The sequence below is a fragment of the Carya illinoinensis genome, chromosome 1 (assembly GCF_018687715.1).
Source record: "Carya illinoinensis cultivar Pawnee chromosome 1, C.illinoinensisPawnee_v1, whole genome shotgun sequence".
NCBI classification, from domain to species: Eukaryota; Viridiplantae; Streptophyta; class Magnoliopsida; order Fagales; family Juglandaceae; genus Carya; species Carya illinoinensis.
The window spans coordinates 50,757,087-50,775,448 of NC_056752.1; the positions used below are offsets into that span (position 1 = coordinate 50,757,087).

The following is an 18,362-nucleotide window of genomic DNA, read 5'->3' on the forward strand; positions in this document are numbered from 1 at the left end:
AAAAATACAAAATCAACTGATTAAACATCCGCAATCTCAAAGAACAATAGTCTACTTGAATTGCTATACCAAACGCCTTGAGTGCTTTGAATAACAACGTGTTCGAGAACTAGACAAAATTCTATTAAGTCCAGCTTCTATTTACCGTACCTATTTTTCACTTTTTCTTTCCATGGTATCAAAGGAAAAATCTATATCAACTAGAACATTCTACAATCTGAAAATACATACATTTATTGGAAGCTGGAATGAACATATATAAGGTATATCACCATTTACTCACGTCTCTGCAGCTTTTAGCACAGTAATGCACAACCAAACTGCCACCGGTTTACCTGCTTGAAAATTTTGGAAAACTTTATTTTTCCAGGCAGCAGACTTTGGATTACAAACAATCAATCAGTCATTTCCTCTTCAGCGCCACTAGATTGATCAATGTCCTGATGTCGTGCAACCTTCTGGCCTTCCAAGGCCTTCTTCAATGACTCTCTCTCTCTCTCTCTCTCTCTGATTACAACTTTCCTAAACTTTTCAAACAAAATAAAAAATAATTTAATTTTTTCAAATCTCAAAATAAAAATTATAGTCTAATAAAATTTTAACTTTATTATATTTTTTATTTAATTTTTTCTCTTTCTTTTTCCAAAATTCCATAAACTCAAATTATTATACTACTATTCACAAACCATCTTATTACTATTCATAAAATTCTCATATCATCTTATTCCTTAAGCATCCGCTTAAAATTGGTAAAATTCTCCTTTGAATTGGAATAAACCTGGAAGCAAGATAAACTTGATGAAATTCAATGATGTCCTTTACTACTAGATTAATCTTTCAATAGATGGCTCCATAGTCATACCTTTGAATCGCTTAGTTCAACTGCAGCAACAGCTACTCTCTGCCTTAACGGTAAAAATGTTCAACCTCATCAGTAGATCTTCCTTCCTTGGCCATCTTTTTTCTTAAAACAAGTTTTGTTGGAAGAGGCTGCATTAAATGACATTAAAAGACCTTAAAAAGTAAGGTTAGGTACAAATCTCAAATAGACAAGTTTCATACAAGCTTTTTGTAAAAAAGTGGGTCTTATTAATAAAAAATAATTTTTTTACATTGTCTTCTTTTTGTGGGATCTACTTCTTTATTAGAGTTTGTCTATTTGAGACTTGTACAAATCATTTCTCTTAAAAGAAAAGGTGCTGTCTAACACCCAAAATGTGTGCTGGGAAAATGATGTAAATCAAGGTTCAAGTGGATGCCACAAAGCGTGCTTCTGCTTTGTCAAATGAAACAAGATATGTTGTGTCCGCATCATCCAGACGGAACTGTTGAGGTGTAAAAAGAAAGATCTTTCAGTAAGCAATTAAATGCTTGGTTGCCAGAGTAATATATGAAAAATGTAGGGACATACTTCATAATGGTACTCGCGAACCAAAGCGTCAGAGATATCTTCATGTTCATCATAGATATCCTTAGATAACTGCCACCATAAAAGATATAGAGACCAATGACTTGATAAGTTTTCCAACCTTAATCAGTATGACAAAAATGAACAAAAATGGCTATAGAATTTCATTAATTAATGTCTTTTAGAAGGAAATGCAAGGCAATAACTACCTCTTCCAGAGAAGGGACCATGTATGCCATAAATGATTTGTCAGTATCAGAGTGACAGGCTGTTTCCACATAACTTTTCATAATGGCCTGAAATGGATCGTGACAGATGAGGTTCAACACTAGGGCAAATCACTAGCTCAGATAAAATTATTAAAATATTCGTGAAAGTTGGGAGGGTTTCTAGTTCTTTAGTTTTGAAGTAGGAACATGCTAAAGAATTTTAGTTTCTGGCATGATCTTTAGCAATTCAATAAAAATCAAATTCAATGAAGATGGCCTAAAATCAGAAGTAGCTTTCAAATTTATCTTAGTCATTTGCATGCTCATGTTGGACCTACCATTCTGTTGCAATCATGCAACATCCACACTCAATTCACCTGTGATTCGTAGGCATCACAAACAGTTTGGTCCAACTTGCTGTGGACTTCTGAATCAGCAGTATGAGCGCTATCAAATGCTGCAACAACAAATTGGTCGTCATACCTAATCCCGTAGCGTCACAAACAACCTGTAAATCAATATGAAAACCGAGTGCAATCATTAAAGGTCTTCTAATTATAAGCTAGAAGCAAAATCCTTGATTTGCATCATTCTAGGAAGAAATAGGATTTAAAGTAGAGGACTACCAATAAATAAGTGTGTTTGTGGTAGCAGCATTTTAATCTCCAACGCCTAGACCCACTGATCAAAATAATGAGCTATTAGTGAACAACTCGTATATAATTCAAGATACTTCAGTTTTCAGCAACACTTACAGAAGAAAACCATAATATGAGTTGATGTGTCAACACCAACAATTCCACAATATAATAATTCCATGGCTACCAATTAATAACCAAACATGCAACAGACAACAAGAAGCTGTTGCTCTTTTTTGCGTGCAAGAGCCAAGGTGACTTGCATTACATGTACTGAATGAACTAAAGAACATAACATAGCTTTGAAAAAATACATACCGATCAAAATCAGTAAACAAAGGCAGAACCTCTGAGGGATAAAGATCTTGATTAGTTGCATGAACTGGTCGTGACTTGCATGCCTCAAACGTGGCTTCTATTTCCTTGATTTGTCTTTCCCTGAAAACAGAGAGTTTTATGCCAATTAGTATAACTAAAAGAATCTCATGGTACACTTTCAATATAAAATTGTATTCAAATGGAGAGAGGTTAGAGTAAGAACATGCCTATTGTTAAGGTGCTCCAAAATGTTACGGTCTCCCCTCATTTCTCTTAGTATTTTTGCTTGTTTCTCAGTTAAAGACTGAAAACACCAACGCAGTTAGCTATGAAAAAGAACAAAAGGAATATGTGCAGGAAGCATTGTTCTGTAAGAGTGGCTCATGCATTCAATTGTCTGCTTGTTTTTAGCCTAAAATTACCTGCTTTGTTGACTCCATGCTAAGAGGAGATATATACTGTGATTTCACCAGCCAGGCAACGCCTTTATCAGAGGCGTTTCTTTTCTTCTAATGCCATTATTCTTTACTGCTACATCATCATGCAACAATTCCTTGTCTTCGGGAGCAAGGGAAGGTCTAACACTGGTGGGGCTAATTAAACGAGTAAAAGAAGATATCGGAGTTGTTTACCTAAGGTTAACTGTTGCTGTTGTAAGAAATGTAAAAACTATTAAGGCACAATACTTGTATACACTGAGGTCAAGAGGTATCCCCAGATCTGGCTCAACAAAAAGTTTGGGCTTGTAAGTTTTCTCCAAAGGCGTGATTGTGTATTTTGTATATCTGCAAAAGCAGAGGATAAAAATGACCACAATATTTCCTGGATGCACATATATCTTTGTTTTTTGAAATATTTCCACAACAAAGAAAAATGATTATGCCCAGAAGCTTATCAGACAAAACCCTTCAGTGTCAAACAACTATATTTCCAACTGTATTCTGCAGAACCAGCTTAGGTAAAGATTGACCTTATGTAGCAATTTATTTATTTCTTGATAAGTAGACCTTATATAACAATTTTTGGCTTGGGCCCATACTCCTTAAAGACTAGTCAATGTTACAATTAGAGTCCCTTAGATTCATTATAAAGAACTTGAACTTCTCCCTCCCAAGCAATGTAGGGTCCCATTCACCGCTTATACTCACTCAATACGAGGGGTATCACAAGATTCACAACCTCAACCTAAAATATTTTTTCCATGGGAAGTTCCCATAAATTTAACTGTAAACTGCTACATCATCAAAAGCTAGCTCCGCTTATAGTTATGCGTGCTTACACACCAGCACAACGTAGAGGATTCAATCTTTGGGGATAAAAAAATACAAGTGACATTGCCTTCACGAATCACATCATCTCAATTTGTACATTTGCAATGCTATTCTTAATCCTTATAACGTCTAGATGCTCTCTTCATATCATCTAGAGGGCTATCTTGTTTGATGTAAGCTCACTGAGACAGAGGCAACATGGGTTGTTGCTGGTTTTGCATATACTGCACTAGATGTAAATTACCTTCCTCCCTTGATCATCGGTCTTCCTTCTATTTCCTTTCCTCTTGTCCTCTCCGTTGTGCTTCTCAGTCACTTTTTATCACCAATGCCAACATGAAACCTAGCACAATGGCAGCACCTTAACAGACCGGGCAAATATTCTTCTAGTTAACATGAACTACATGCAAGGAACGTAATTGCTCAGCTTCCTTTTAACTCTTTTGAAACATGTGCTGTTTATTTCCTTTTGATGAACCTCCAGGCTCTACAGGTTATACCAAATGCTCTTGTTTAATTGTGATTAATTTCTTTGGAATCAACAAGTAGTTTTTCAGTTAAGAAAACAAAATAAAATTTTGTTGATAAGTACGAAAGATAATAAATAAAATAAAATTCTAATAAAAAAAAGATAAATATAAATTTTATAACTCATTTATGATATCGCTTCTCATCCTAGCAGCACCTAAATATGTACTTAAACTCGTCCAATAGTCACAAATGTTGCCTCCACAACCTAACCAACTAATGGATTACTTAACCCATAACCATTCTATGATGCTAGAATCCATGATTCATTCGTTAATTCTGACGAGCCTAAAGTAGCCGCATGCCAATGAATATACACCACATGTACCTAAGCATGCATGAGTCAGACATGTATCGAGATATATATATATATATATATATGTATTCATAAGATTGAGTCTTTGAGAGAGAGAGAGAGAGAGAGAGAGAAGGAAGGGGGAGAGACTTGCTGATCTTTTTCCTTCTTCATAGCCATGAGCTTTTGTTGTGCACTGGAATCTGAGAGTTCATTGCGAAACCTTAAATGAGCAAAAAAGGGAATATTGCATATAAAAAGAATGTTAGTATAGGAAGTGAACAATGTAAGCATTTTCACATGGGAAGATGTAGGAGTGTCGATTCAGACCGAAAGATTACCAACCAACATTAGCGTCAATTCACACAATTGCAAAAGTGTTTGAACTTTGTAATATCCTAAGCCACTGCATTTAAATTGTCAATTACACTTAAATGACCACTCCGGTCTCAGCTTCCTGGTTTTAGTACCAGTCCCATTCCCATGTTACTTCGATAAGTGGGATCTAAAAAACAGATAAGCAAATGTGAAACCCAGGACTATCATCAATATACTCACTTCAACTTGCACAAGCATGTTGTTGGCTTCTTCAATCTATTTTCAACCCTCTCACCGCTCAATAATGGAGTAGCTCTCCTATCCCCCTTCCGTGATCCCACAATCGACCCATGTCCTTTCGCAGGAGAAAAGATCTGGGTTTTTTGCACCGAATTATGGTGAAAAAGCAGTGGTTCTACCCAACACTACACCTAGAGGGGGGTGAATAGGTGTAATCTAATTTTTATGGCCTTTTGAAAAATTAAACAAACAAGCAGTTAATAAATGAATTAAAAAACACAAATAATCAACACATGATTTTGATCACGGAGTGGAAACTCATTTGAAGAACATCTTCAAAATCTAAAACCACTCCGGGTGTCAGACACCACCTCAAATCCACTATAGAAACTTTAGTTTGTTACAACCAATTTAGAGACACTCACAAAACCTTTGTAGTAGCTAAACTTGGCTTGCAACACCACGAGTAACCCACTCGATCTTTACACGCATGTAGTGTCGGAACTCCGACCTTCCTATAGCTTCTCACGAGAACCTCTCGATCTCTGCATCAACGGCAGCTCCGGACTCTTCCGGCCAACAAAAATGTCTACTTCAATGGACTCAAGTAAGAGTGGATTTTGAATGTGTTGTGATGGAGAAATATTTATCCAAGAAATAATCAACCAAATGGGATAGGTTGCTCTAAAAAGTTCTTGGAGGCCCTTAGGGTTTTTGCTCTGATTCTCCACACCAAGAACAGAAGTTAACATGTTCTATTTATAGTTCCCATCAAATGAGGCGTTCAAAAACCTAGTGATCTGGAACATTGGCTCGAGTGAAACAATCTGCCAAAGTTCGCTCGAGCGAGTATCGAGCGGTCGACTCTGCCTGAGTTCGCTCGAGCTCAGTGTCGAGCGAGGGTCGAGCGACTCACTCTGCCTGGGTTCACTCGAGCTCAGTGTCGAGCTAGGGTCGAGCGGTTGAATCTACCTGAGTTCGTTCGAGCTGTATGTCGAGCGAGGATCGAGCGGTTGAATCTGCCTGAGTTCGCTCGAGCTGTATGTCGAGCGAAGGTCGAGCGGTGCAATCTGCCCAAGTTTGTTCGAGCGCTCCATCGAGCGAGGGTCGAGCGAAGTTGACTTCTTTGACCAATTTCCAAGCCTTTCCGCAACAACACTGGTTACAACACTATTTTACACAGGTTTTCACAAGAATATGACAATACGCTTATTTTTCCCTCAACATATGGGACTCCTTCAATTACTGCCCTTGCTTCTCTTCCTGTTTTTGCTTCCCAAACTCCTTGATAGAGTGAAGATAGATGCAGTTGTGGGGTATGCAAGTACTTTGTAATCTTTTTTAAAAGAGCAATGCTACATACAGTCGTAAAATTGTAAAAGCCGCGCAATCGTTTTGAAAAAAAGTGGGGTCCATAATTAAAAAGTTAATTTTTTTTTCATGTGGATCTCATATTAATTCATTTTTTTCAAAACGACTGCATACCGCTTACACAACCATGACTGTAAATATTATTTCTCTCTTTAAAAAAAGTAGAGTGCTGTTAAAAAATATATATTTTTAATATAAATTCTGTATTTATTTATTTTTTTCCAAATGGTACATTTGATACTTCAAGTATCATCTCTCTGATACAGAGGACATTGCGCTCTATATTCATCGAAGTTTGTGGCACAGAAGGTGCTGGGGGCGGTGGGGGTGGTGGGTAAGAAAATTCCGGAGGAGGCGGATACGGATACTTGTGAGGAGGAGGTGGAGTAGGGTGCTGTTGACCATGGGCGGACCGTACTGTTGGTGGTGGTAATTCGAATTGGGGTGCATTTGGGTGGTGTCGTAATTTTGGGTATATGAAGAAGATGGAGGTGGAGCTGACGACATAGACCCATCAGCACCACCACCACCACCATATCCGCCCCAATTCTGATTGCACTGAGCTCGCTGGTACGGTGCATGTGACGGCGGCGTTGGTAGTGGTGGAAAGGGATTTTGACTTGGCGGGGGCGCGAATGAAGTTTGTGGAGGGAAGGGCCTGTACGAGGCCATGGCTGATTTCAATCCGAAAAAACTCTATAGGGGTGAGAGAGATTGAGAGAAGTCAATTCCTAATTCTTGGAGCTCTGGAGTTCCAAATCTTGTTATTTCAAAATGAACACAGCAAATCATATTCTAAAAATGGGAGCTCCGGTCCCCGATCTTGAACTATTGGAAACGGAGATAGAATCCCCGGTCTTGAACTATTGCAGAGTTTTATACTCACGTATACAGACAAAATTAAGCGTACGAGCTTTACGTAATAAACCCAAGGAGAAAAAAAATATGAAATCCGAGTTAATATTCGAACAGAGCAAAACCCTAGGAGGGAGAGAGAGAGAGAGAGAGAGAGAGAGAGAGTCCAAATTACGAGCCCAATTCTTTACTTCCCTCGCAAGACGGACTCAAACCCTAGTAGATAGATATCCTCGGATCCGGCTTGTCTCCAGTTGGGAAGTAACAGGACATCTACTGTTAAGACTTGAACAGCCAACATTGTATGTTGGGAAGTAAAATTTAATTATGTTGAACATATACTTGTAATTTTAAGAAAAATAAATTTAATATTAAAAAAATATATAAATATATTTGATACTAATTACTATGTTTAATTGATAAATAGATTTTTTTTTATTATTAGTGTGTTTAATAATTAAATAAATAATTATTTTATTTTATTTTTTGGTTAAAACAATTATAGTTGGTGCAATGTGTTGGCGTAAAGTTATTGGCATGGCCAGCGTGAGGGACAAAATTTCTTTATTTTTTAATATTTATATTTTTGCAAGTGCCAGCATAGAAAACATTAATATATTTACAAAAATTTTATGTACAGTCATTTTTGTAGATTCTTTTATGCACTCCAATGATATGATTGGTTGTGTATTAAAAAAATTAATCCAGCCAATCATATCAGTAGAGTGCGTAAAAAGTAAACAAAAATGACTATATATAGCATTACTCATATATTTATATATCACCACATAAATAATGTAGTAAAAACAAGAATCTTTAAAATTTATTTGTAGTAAAGTTTTGACAAAAATTAACAAATAAAAAATAAATAAAACATGTGTATCTCCAACACAATATTAACACCCTCTTTTTTGTTTAAAAGATGCAATAAGAGCCATTGGATCTAATAACAGGAGATGTCCCGTTACTCTGCAACTGGAAGCAAGCCGAATCCGAAATCCTCAATCTCCCGAATTGCCAAAATGTATACATATATAGTATATATATATCTATTCTATTATAATAAATAACTATTTAATTATGAATAACAAATTTTTATTATTTTTTTTATTAACTTTTATTATTTTTTCATTAAGTCGGTTAATTTCTATTTTATTAAAAGGCCATTACGACTCTTGACCATTTAACATGTAGCTCTTTTATAAAATTTAATGAATTTTTTATCAAAAGATCATTAATAGCCATGCAGTGCACATGAATTGACGTCTATTTTTGTGTATTTTTTGTTATGATAGTATACTCATTTTCCTTTCTTTTTGTTTCAATTTTTTAAATAAAAAAATTAAAATGACTTTACTATTTAGAAAAGAAATACTTTAGAGCATTCTCATTGTGAAATTTAACTTTCAGTAAATTTAACTAATAAAATACTTAAAACACTCAATATATAATATTAATTGTTAATTTAATTAGAATATAATTATTATTATTTAATATTATTAATTTGATTAGGATATAATTATTATTAATATTTTAATTAGTAGAACTATAAAATGTGATAAAAATAAAAATTTTAAAAATTATTAAATTAATAATTTTTTATTATTATATAGAAAGTAAATAGATAATCCAATATGAATGCAGACCAATTCTCATACTTTGCTGAAGTTTAAAATTTTTTTTATCTTGATTTTTTGCCTTTCTTTAACCTTGTATTTTTGTTTCTCAAACAAATAAATTATTGACTTTTTTTTTTTTTTTATCTTTTTTGTATTTATTTAAATCATTATATCAGGTACACCCCAGGGCTAACCCGTTAGCCTTTTCCTAGTATATATATACATATGGATGACGGATAGAAAGCAGAGTGAATGGAGAGAGAGAGAGATCAGGGCTTTCCGTCTTCCCTCGTTACATCTACTTCTTGAATATAACTCAAAACACAATATTTTTAAACTAATCATTACAATTTTTTCAAATTAATTATTACAAAATTTTTAAACTTTCAAATAAAAAACAATTCAATTTTTCAAATTTACAAAGAAAAATAAAAATAAAAAATTATATTCTATTAATATTTTAATTTTATAATATTTTTTTTATCAACTTTTTCTATCTCATTTCTCGAAATCACATAAAACAAACTCGTTTGTTTTCACAACTCATCTATAGTCATATCATCTAATTATTACAATATTTCTAGATTTTCACATAAAATAAAATAAACAATTCAATTTTTTCAAATCCGAAAACAAAAAAATATTAAAAAAAAATATTATAATAATACTTTATTCAACTTTTAATTTTCATCTCAACTTATCTTACCTTATCTCATCTACAAAAACAAACAGGACTGGGCAAACAGTACTATTGCAAAAATATATTCTAATAATATGTTTTGTTGCTGTTGACCCATGGGTGGACCGTATTGTTGGTAGTGTTTTGCCATATCACTACTATTTACAATCAATCTTACTACTATTTATAAAATTCTCATCTTATTATTATTCACAAACTATCTTATTATTTACAAAATTCTCGTCCCATCTCACTTTTCCAAACTTCCCGTGACCCTAGTGTTGTGAAAAACGATGACAATGAATTGAGAGATAATAACGAACGAGAAAAACAATCACACACGCAATTACACACGACACAAGATGTACGTGGTTCGGCAAATTGCTTACGTCCACGGGAGCTGCAGAGGATTTTATTATTGAGGAATATCACACTACAAGATGGATCTCAACACTGTTCGTCCAGTGTTTTCGTGTCTACAGTACCCAGACATAAGAGTCAAAAAATCATATATATAGTTCAAACGGCGGAACCCTAAATCGCATGTTTGCTCGAGCGGCGTGTCGAGCAAACTTCCCTTCCGCATCCCGCTCGAACTCACTGTCGAGCTGACGTCGAGCGTTCGACTCTGCCTGACTTCGCTCGAGCGGCCAATGCCTCCGCTCGAGCGAACTCCTCCCGCTCGAGCTCACTGTCGAGCTGACATCGAGCGTTCGACTCTGCCTGACTTCGCTCGAGCGGCCAATGCCTCCGCTCGAGCGATGTGGACCAGACTCCACAGTACTCAACAATTCTCCCACTTGGAGAATGGTACACTCGCTGTATCGCCGTCTTCCTCAAACATGATATCCTCCACCTCTGCAACTCACTGCTCCTGTCTTCATTCTAAAAGACCAACTGAAGTTGCGCACAACTTCAGTTTCTCAAGCGTAACACCCTTTGTCAACATATCAGCAGGGTTCTTGCTTCCACAAATCTTCTCAAGTAACAACTGTCCGTCATCTAACAATGACCGTATGAAGTGATACCTGATCTGAATGTGCTTGGTCCTGGAATGGAATGCTGGATTCTTGGCAAGGAATATAGCACTCTGACTGTCACTGTAGAGAGTGCCTTTCTGATTCTTCTTACCAAATTCTTCCAAGAAGCCTTGTAGCCATACCATCTCCTTTGCAGCCTCTGACACTGCAATATACTCAACTTCTGTTGTAGACAAAGAAACTGTTTTCTGTAGATTAGAACCCCATGACACTGCAATACCACCAAGTGTATAAACAAAGCCCGTGGTACTCTTTCTGCTGTCAATATCTCTAGCTAAATCAGCATCAACATAGCCCTGCACCTCCAAGCTCTCTCCAGAGAAACATATACAGGTTTCTAAGGAACCCTTTAGGTACCTCAAAATCCACTTCACTGCTTCCCAATGTTGCTTTCCTGGGTTACTCATGTATCTACTCACAACTCCCACTGCATGGGCAATATCCGGTCTTGTGCAAACCATAGCATACATAAGTGAACCAATGGCTAAGGCATAAGGAACCTTACTCATGTAATCTTGTTCCTCCTCTGACTCTAGTGACTGATTCTTGCTGAGTCTGAAGTGACTTCCCAAGGGTGTGCCAACTGGTTTGGCCTTGTCCATATTGAACCTGCTGAGTACCTTTTTCAAATACTCAGCCTGCGAGAGTCTCAACGTACCTCTGACTCTGTCTTTGACAATTCTCATGCCAAGGATTTGCTTTGCAGCTCCCAAATCCTTCATTGCAAAGTGCTCTGACATCTGCTTCTTCAGATTATTGATCTCATCAATACTAGCCCCTACAATAAGCATGTCATCCACATACAACAGCAAAATAATGTAAGAATTGTCAAAATGCCTGACATAGTAACAGTGATCTGCCTGACATCTAATATACCCTGCACTGTGCATGAAGTTGTCAAATTTCTTGTACCACTGTCTAGGAGCTTGCTTCAAGCCATACAAGCTCTTCTTCAGTCTGCAAACTGAACTTTCCTTTCCCTGTACCACAAACCCCTTAGGCTGGTGCATGTAGATGTCTTCTTCAAGGTCTCCATGAAGAAAAGCTGTCTTCACATCTAACTGCTCAAGAAATAGATCTTCAGTGGCAACCATAGCCAGTACCATCCTGATAGTTGTGATCTTTACTATAGGAGAAAAGATCTCAGAGTAATCAATACCCTGCTTTTGCTGAAAGCCTTTTACAACAAGTCTAGCCTTGTACCTCTTACTGCCGTCATGCTCAGTTTTCACCCGGTACACCCACTTGTTGTGTAATGCCTTCTTCCCTGATGGAAGTTCTGTCAACTCCCATGTCTGATTCCCTAGTAGGGAATCCATCTCGTCTTTCATGGCCAACTCCCACTTGCTAGAATTCTCATCTTGCAAGGTTTCTTCATAACTCTGCGGTTCTCCACCATCTGTCAACAAAATGTAATTCAAAGTAGGTGAGAAACGCTGTGGAGGACGTATAGTCCTAATTGACCTGCGAACTGCAACTGTAGGAGTAGACGGTTTTGAAAATGCCTGCGGAATAATAGGAATGGGTGCACTGGACCCACTCTCCCCGTCACTCACATCTCTACATTGCACTGTGATCTCTGGTAGGTCATCCAATCCTACAAACTCGGACTCCTGAGGAGCTACTGCAGAAGCTGTGCTCGACTTATCCTTGTACATCATTTTCTCATTGAAAATCACATTCCTGCTTCTTATGATTTTCCCACCCTGATCATCCCAGAAACGATAGCCAAATGCCTCGTCTCCATAGCCAATAAAATAGCATTTCTTTGACTTAGCCTCAACCTTACTACGAGCATCAGAATCAACAAGCACATAAGAAAGACAACCAAAGGTTAAGGTGAGAAAACTTAACCTCTTTCCCGTTCCAAACCTCCTCAGGCAATCTACAATCCAGTGGAACTAATGGCCCTCTGTTTATCAAATAAACGGCAGTGCTGACTGCATCTGCCTAGAAAGTGGGTGGTAGTCCAGCGTGCAACCTCATACTTCTAGCACGCTCATTAATAGTCCTGTTCATACGCTCAGCAACTCCATTTTGCTGTGGTGTCCCAGGAATGGTCTTCTCCATTCTGATACCCAGAGCTGCACAATACTCCTTGAACCCGCCATCAACATACTCACCACCATTGTCAAACCTCAAACACTTCAGTTTCAAGCCTGTCTCTGTCTCAACCATGGCTTTCCAAATTTTGAAAACATTAAATACTTCAGATTTATGTTTCAAAAAATAAATCCATACCTTCCTACTATGGTCATCAATGAACGTAACATAGTAGCGAGAACCTCCAAGAGATGCAACTGGGGAAGGACCCCACACATCTGTGTGCACAAGATCAAGTCTTCCTGTCTTTGGCGTCCTGCCACTTTTCAAGAAGCTGATCTTCTTTTGTTTCCCCATAACACAACACTCACACATACCGAGATCAACTGTCTTCAGTTCTGGTAGCTTGCCTCTAGACAGAAGTTCCGTCATGCCCTTCTGACTCATATGGCCAAGCCTACAATGCCACAAATCTGTTGTGCTCTCTGCAACGGTAGTAGCAATAGTGTCAATTAAACCAGTAGTCATATATAGTGTACCAGTTTTCTTACCCCGAGCTAGTATCAATGCCCTTTTTGTGACCTTCTAGGTGCTATCTGAGAACACCACTGAATGACCACACTCATCAAGCTGCCCAACAGAAATGAGGTTCTTCTTCAACTCAGGAATGTGCCTGACCTTTTGCAAGGTCCATTTGTTCTTGCCAGGGAGTGCAATGTCAATGTCTCACATCCCCACTACGTTCAAAGCCTCACCATCAGCCAAATATACCTTCCCAAAATCACCTGCAACATAATTCCGCATTAGTTCCCGGTGGGAAGATGTATGGAAGGAAGCCCCTGAATCCAGTATCCAGTCATCAACTGGACTATGAACTGCAAGCAATAGTGCATCCTGTACTTCTTCAGTTACCACATTAGCACTATCATTCTCCGTCTTCTTGGGGTTTTTGCAGTTTTTCTTTATGTGGCCAGATTTGCCACAATTCCAGCAAGTTGCCTGCTGACCAGGCCTCGACTTACTCTTGCCCCTGTACTTTGATTTTGATCTTCCTCTGTTTGAGTTCCTGTCATGTGATCTCCCTCGAGAATCAACATTTAGGGCTGAACTCAAACCTGAGGTCTCGCCTGAATCTTTCCTGCGCACCTCCTCAGCCAAAATCAAATCACGAATATCATCATATTTCAGTTTAGTTTTACCAGCAGAATTACTAACAACCATTCTCATGGCTTCCCAACTATTTGGCAATGAAGCCAATAGTATCAGTGCACGTATCTCATCATCAAATTCAATTTTAACAGACGACAATTGATTTGTGATAGTATTAAAATCATTCAGATGTTGTGCAACAGACGTACTATCTGCCATTTTCAAATTGAATAACTTTTTCATGAGATGTACCTTGTTATTCGCTGACGGCTTTTCATACATACCTGACAAAGCCGCCATGAGATCCGCCGTCGTTTTCTCCTTGATGACGTTGTGTGCAACGGATCTCGACAGGGTTAATCGAATAACCCCCAGAACCTGTCGATCCAACAGGTTCCAACTAGCATCATCCATCTTTTCCGGTTGCTGCCCCAATAGTGGAAGATGAAGTTTATTCCCATAAAGGTAGTCCTCTATCTGCATCCTCCAGTATCCAAAATCCGTGCCATCAAACTTCTCGATCCCCGATACCTTCAATTCATCTCCAGTCATCGTTTCTCCTCAGACCCGAACCTTGGCTCTTGATACCAATTGTTGTGAAAAACGATGACAATGAATTGAAAGATAATAACGAACGAGAAAAACAATCATACACGCAATCACACACGACGCAAGATGTACGTGGTTTAGCAAATTGCCTACGTCCACGGGAGCTGCAGAGGATTTTATTATTGAGGAATATCACACTACAAGATGGATCTCAACACTGTTCGTCCACAGTGTTTTCGTGTCTACAGTACCCAGACATAAGAGTCAAAAAATCATATATATAGTTCAAACGGCGGAATCCCTAAATCGCATGTTCGCTCGAGCGGCGTGTCGAGCGAACTTCCCTTCCACGTCCCGCTCGAGCTCACTGTCGAGCTGACGTCGAGCGTTCGACTCTGCCTGACTTCGTTCGAGCGGCCAATGTCTCCGCTCGAGCTCACTCCTCCCGCTCGAGCTCACTGTCGAGCTGACATCGAGCGTTCGACTCTGCCTGACTTCGCTCGAGCGGCCAATGCCTCCGCTCGAGCGGTGTGGACCAAACTCCACAGTACTCAACACCTAGGTTTGCCATGTTTTTCCACGTTTCTGTATATTTTTTACGCTCACCATTGAATAAAGAATTCTAAAACCAATTCCAGCTTTGCAAATTAAATCCGAGCTTATCTTCTGCATCATCAAATAGGATAATTTTTATTTTAATTTAAAAAAGGTTACTTGTAGAGTTTTCCTATCATGGCGTGAAGGGTGTTGTCTGCCTTGGTGACTGGGACTATCCATCTTTCAGCCCGGCAACTAACTGCTTCAAGGCACAGCTCTGGTCTGAACCTAAAGGTCTGGACTCTGCTTCATGTTTAGTACACTTGATATTGATGGATGATCCAAATTTCATTTTTGATTTTCAATTTAATGTCTGGAAATACCTTATAAAATTACGTTCATATTTTTTTTGGGTGTCTCTCCTCCTCCTGATTGGCACACCCACCTTTGGGCCCCACCCATAGCATCAAGACAGTCATCACAGAAACACAGCAAAACAACTTCTGCAGATTTATTTAGGAGCTAATATACCTAAAACACAGGTTACATAAAAACCAAAAACCTTCTTCGGGTGAATTTGTACATATGCAAGGCACAAAGTTCCCCACATTACACTTTCAAGTCTCTTAATACTCCAACATCTGGATTAGTTTTCATTCTGATCAAATTCCTTACATGGGTCGTGATGCTGTCTCGGCGAGTCTTGCTTGTCTTGCTAGCTGCATTTTTATTAATAAAAGCAGTGAAAAATGGATAGTAGTATTATTTTCTACATATTTTACAGAAATGCTATGGAATCCTCACTCAATCAAAGGGAAAATAGAAAGGTACCTGAAAGTAAGCTTCAAGTTTCCTTTTCAGTGTGGCATATTCTGTCTTCAGTTGTTGGAAAGTCGTCTTGCATCTGTTCTCGTTCGTGCAACACAATGATTATCACTTAATAATTTAATTATCAGATTTAGGGTGCATGTTTATCCCTGCAAGCTAATTGTGAGATACCGAACCTGTGAATATCTTTTCAACAACTTGGAGATGTCTAGACAGGCATCTATTTTACAACGTCAGAATAGTGTTTACCACCTAGGAGCTTGGCCTAGAACACACAATTTCTATGATTTTGTGTATACAAACTTTAAAAAAAAAAAAGAAAAAAAAGAGAGAAAGTAAAGAAAAACATGATCACTTTCTTTTACCCGACCAAGACTTTTAACAGTCTACAGAAAAGACTCAGGGCCTCAATCCAGGCGATTAGAACAAAGTGCTCAAATTGTACACCAATCCATGCATGGAGTGTGATGATGAGGAATTGAGTTGGAAGAAAATTAGTTACCCTTCTGCATTTTCTGCCTCGCAATATTCCCTGAACAGGGCACCCTCAGCTATCACCTTTCTGGCTCCGAAGCTGCATCAATTAGGTAAAAACAAAAAAACAAAAAAATCAAAAGGGACACAGATAAAAACATTGTTATTTTGCTATTTTATCCTTTAAAAAAAAACATTTACCTTGTGCTCCTTCCATTTAGCTGATAAATATAGCGATCCAACTGATCGAAATCAAGCGGCCTCCTCTCCCTGGAAAGACAAAAATACAACATTTATATCACCACCACCTTGACAGAAAAGATAGGAAGAAAGAATTCCAAGGAAAAGGTTACAGGGTACAAAACTTACAATGCCTGCTCTATGTTGACGATTAGTCTAGAAGTATCCTGGTAGTACGATGTGACGATTTCCTCCACAAAATTAGGACTAGAGACGTCTTGCAGTTCCTCCACCTGGATAAATTGTTGGTCGATATATCCCTATAACAGCACAATATTCATTTCTACATCACAGCAACGAAAAAAAAAATTCATGGAATAGAATGGATGACATTTAAATGTGCATGCAGAGTTTCTATCATCTTATCCAGAACAATGCATCCATGTTGCAGCTCCCTAGCGTTTTAAAATAGTACAAACATATATGTGGATGCATATAACACATTTATGCATATTTTTAATATCAGAAGACACAGAAGATAACTTGTGGGTGTGCTGTCTTGAGAAGAAAAACCTGATCAAAGAGGGACTGCTTCTGGAGGGCAACCTGTCTGGCCAACCGGTTCCTATCCATTAGAAGGAATGTCCAGAAACCAAGCAAGAAATGTGAGGGAGACAAAAAAGAAACAGATGATCGAGGAGAAAGCTGCAACCTTATGGCTTGAATGAAAATGCTATATGGCAATGGGGGTTTATATAAGACTGGAGGAGGGGGAGAAATCAAGAGTAGAAAAGGGCACACAATTCTTTGATTTTCCCTTCTTTCCCGTTTGGTAGAATAGAGTGCGATATTGTTCATGTGGACTAGGTAAAAGGGAGATTCCATTAGTATCTAAGCAATGTTGGAAGGTATTGGGAATTTGCAGATATGATTCTCGGGAAAATATAATTATCGGGTTTGTCTATGATAATTTATGCTTAGTAGTCATGAGCTAGCTAGCTAATCAAAGGCGTACGTACGTAAATGCAGATTCTAAATATAGGCGCGTTTTTTGCGCTTCATGTCACGAAGCACTCAGTCCAACATATTCCACATGATGAAGACGCGGAAAGTGGTGAGATGGAAATAACATCTCTCACAGTTTCAACTGTTCGTATGCAAAATACAAGTACAAATTAAGCTAAATGCCTTTTTCTGTCGCTCACGGATTACTTTCTTGATGCAATCTCTTTCACTCAACCTAAACAAGACATCAATGGAATATATATATATATATATATATAGTTAATAATTTGACGCAATCTCTTGGGCTCACCTAAATTGGACTATTCTTGTCACTATTAGCGTTACCACTATTCCATCCCACAAAATATATATATGCGCAACACCATCAAAGCAAAACCAGCTTACCCATCATGAGAAATGGAAAGAAAAAAAACGAAATTAAACAAAAAATAAAATAAAATGTTTTTCCAGGCTCTATTATATTCTTTTTATGTTAAATAAAACAGACTATTTTAAAATAATAGATATATTATATATGTAAGAACGAGATGCATGGGGCTTCTAGGAGATAAAGATGCCTATATATATAGATATATATGTGTGTATTTGGTGAATTTTTAATGGCAGTAATTAAGCTGAAAATAAAAAGGTGAGGTGAGTTCCAAATAGAAGGGTGCCCAATACGAAAAGAAAAATCACGGCATATGCGATAATAATAATAATAATAATGGGCATCGCAGGAGACACAGAATTTATCCTGAAATGCCAAAAAGCTAGTCTAAATTATTGACGAAATAAATCCCAAAGG

The 18,362-nt window shown here is 37.8% G+C and overlaps 1 protein-coding gene and 1 pseudogene across 1 annotated transcript; both read right to left on the minus strand.

Annotated features, from left to right (window-relative positions):
* Nucleotides 1–721: 721 nt before the first annotated feature.
* Nucleotides 722–7,268, minus strand: LOC122300888 (annotated as a pseudogene).
* An 8,282-nt stretch (nucleotides 7,269–15,550) lies between these two features.
* On the minus strand, nucleotides 15,551–17,519 carry LOC122281949 (histidine-containing phosphotransfer protein 4-like). The gene is made up of 6 exons (XM_043093836.1): nucleotides 17,123–17,519; nucleotides 16,739–16,869; nucleotides 16,571–16,639; nucleotides 16,398–16,469; nucleotides 15,899–15,971; nucleotides 15,551–15,786 (listed from the first exon to the last, which is right to left on the minus strand). The coding sequence occupies exons 1-6, from the start codon at nucleotides 17,432–17,434 to the stop codon at nucleotides 15,739–15,741; spliced, it is 705 nt and encodes a 234-aa protein (XP_042949770.1). The 5' UTR covers nucleotides 17,435–17,519; the 3' UTR covers nucleotides 15,551–15,738.
* Nucleotides 17,520–18,362: the final 843 nt, after the last annotated feature.